The sequence below is a fragment of the Alligator sinensis genome, unplaced genomic scaffold, assembly GCF_000455745.1.
Source record: "Alligator sinensis unplaced genomic scaffold, ASM45574v1 scaffold649_1, whole genome shotgun sequence".
Lineage (NCBI taxonomy): Eukaryota > Metazoa > Chordata > Crocodylia > Alligatoridae > Alligator > Alligator sinensis.
The window spans coordinates 1,673,538-1,675,923 of record NW_005842127.1 but is presented as its reverse complement, the minus strand read 5'-3'; the positions used below and the strand labels follow the sequence as shown (position 1 = coordinate 1,675,923).

At 38.4% G+C, this 2,386-nt stretch overlaps 1 protein-coding gene across 3 annotated transcripts in view; it reads right to left on the bottom strand.

Moving 5' to 3' along the window:
* Positions 1–2,386, bottom strand: part of ACO1 (aconitase 1) — a 42,296-nt gene that overhangs the window by 26,398 nt on the left and 13,512 nt on the right. For all 3 annotated transcript variants that reach the window (XM_025205739.1, XM_025205740.1, XM_025205741.1), the window contains one exon: positions 2,099–2,267. In XM_025205739.1, coding sequence (XP_025061524.1) covers positions 2,099–2,267 — 169 coding nt within the window. The remainder of the gene's footprint in view (positions 1–2,098; positions 2,268–2,386) is intronic.

The window sequence follows — 2,386 nt, the reverse complement described above, 5'->3', positions numbered from 1 at the left end:
GAATGCGAGTACGGAACCTCTCCATGAGGATAAGTTGCTTTCTGGAGGAGACAAAACTGTCTTGGTTGGCACTTAGGGCCACACTGAAGACAGGAAATAACAAGGCCTTGCATCCAACTGTGTCAAAGTCCTTGAATTTGGAGATTTAGAGGTAAAACTGGCCAACCACATGCTTCATGCTCCAAGAGCTTTCACTTGGCCAAAATTCACATTCAAATTATCTCTTTATATCAACTCTGAAAACGGTGAAGCTCCAAAAAATGGAAGAGCAACAAGCAAAAAAAAACTTCTTGTGGATTTGTATTTGCCTTTCATGAGAATACTGGAAGCCATTTTCTTACTGTTAATTAAAACTTCCCAGTCAAAGTGAACTAGATTAATTTTGCTGCATTTCACAAAACAGCAAATTAAGGATGAAGATGTCAAATGTTTTTTCCTTCAAAAGCCACACAGCTATTTAGAGTAAAACCATGAATAGAAAATCAAAACTTATGACAGAGTTACAGTTATATGCTCCAACTGCATGAACTTTTTGTAACAGCAATCCAGGAGGAAGAGGAAGAGAGTGTTTTAGAGGCCCAAGTACAGCAAGGAAGGCCAAGCATCTGGACACTTACAATGTTCTTAGCTTCAAAGCCCTTTAAAAGTGAGCCTAGGAAGCTTACTTATCAGAAAGCTAACTTAGCTTACTAAGAGCAGCAAGAACAATGAAGGAAAAAAAGATAAGTTTTGTTACACCACACTTTATATTACATTAGGCAAGTAACTAAATTGTCATCTTATCTCATGCTATACTTACAGCAGAGGAAGCAATCAGTAATATGAGCTAGTAGAAGTATTGGTACATACAGAAAGAAAAAAAGAAAAGGACACAGGAGGCTATTGTCAACACTTCTGGAGGTTGGAAAAATGACTTCTTGTTACCCATCAGAAACTAAAATGAATCCAATTGGAAACTCCCAAAAAGTCTAACCCTGGACTTGCAATTTACTCATTATGAGGCCTCAATGTTAGTCACCAAGTTTTTTCAAGAGAGTTCAGCTCCTATTTAGACACCTACATAAAAGCAATTGTTTCAAAAATAAGGACCCAATAGCTTCCGATGCAACAGTTAAGAGATTTCAGAAGACTTCTGCACTCAGCTTGGTTGCTTCTCTAAATACCAGAATAGGAAAGCAGCTCTTCCAAAAATGTGGCTTAACCTTTCTGCCCTACAGTTCTCCATTTGTGACAAGGTAACAATAGCACCTAGCTCACAGGGCAAGAATTAAATTAGGACCTCAAGATCATTTCCAATAGAAAATGACAGCTTCCTTTATTGACTTCAAAAGACAACCAAGACTGGGTCCTTAGTGCTTGCAAAATGATCTAGAGAATGCAAGCCAGTACAAATGCCAAGCATTAGACATTGTACCTTCTTTCTCACACCTATGGGTGAGGAAAAGAATGTACTTGTGGTTTAGTAACAAACCCATGAGGCTAAACCAAATTCTCTCCTATCATGAAGGGTTGAAAGATCAAAGGACAGTGGACTATTGATTCAAGCACAGTATAAAGCAACACAACGTTCTACTTGAAAATCCATCCCTCTTGCAAACTGCCCTTAGAAAGCTAACCATACTGCAATGCAGTCAACTGATTTCTTTGTTCTGAATTTGTATTTTACAAGCAGATGGTAAAATTTTTGCATTGGTTTCAAGCAACTGCCTTAGAAACATGTAAGTTCCAGGACAATACTTACAAGTCAGTTCCCAAAGACAGAAATCTAGAATTGCCAACTATACCATCAAAATCTGTAGGACCCTGCCGAGGGGGTATTCCCTTCTGAAATACATCTCATTTTGTCCCTTCCTATTTTTAAATAGCATCATAAAGGTATTCATTTCCCTCAAAACACAGTGTTTTATGAAATGCTTTTAAAATGTCTGGTGTTTGTTTAAAGCAACACTATGAACCTAATATCCAGCAGTTTTAAGACAATATTTAAAGAATACTTCAGACACTTCAACTGCTCTCCATTCTCTCTCCACCCCCAACTGAACTCCTCTGCAGCTCTTACAATCATATTTCCTTAGTTTGAGGGAGTGTTAAGACTCACGTGAAGTCCTGTAGAATAACTCGTGCAGGTTTAAATGGCACTTCAACATTCTTGTGTTGCATCACCTGCCAGTTGAGGATGTTCTCAACATCTTCCTTCTTCACTAGAAACTCATCACAGTTACGGATTGCTGACTCCAGAAGGACTTTAATAGAAAATGGCAACCGTTCTGGGAAAAGAAAGAGACTGGAAGTAGTTTGGTTTTCATGTCTTAGATGTCATATCCAAATGCCTGCATGTGGCTATATCCTTTCACTTGTTAGGTGAAGTCCCAGCTACAGTGAAGCA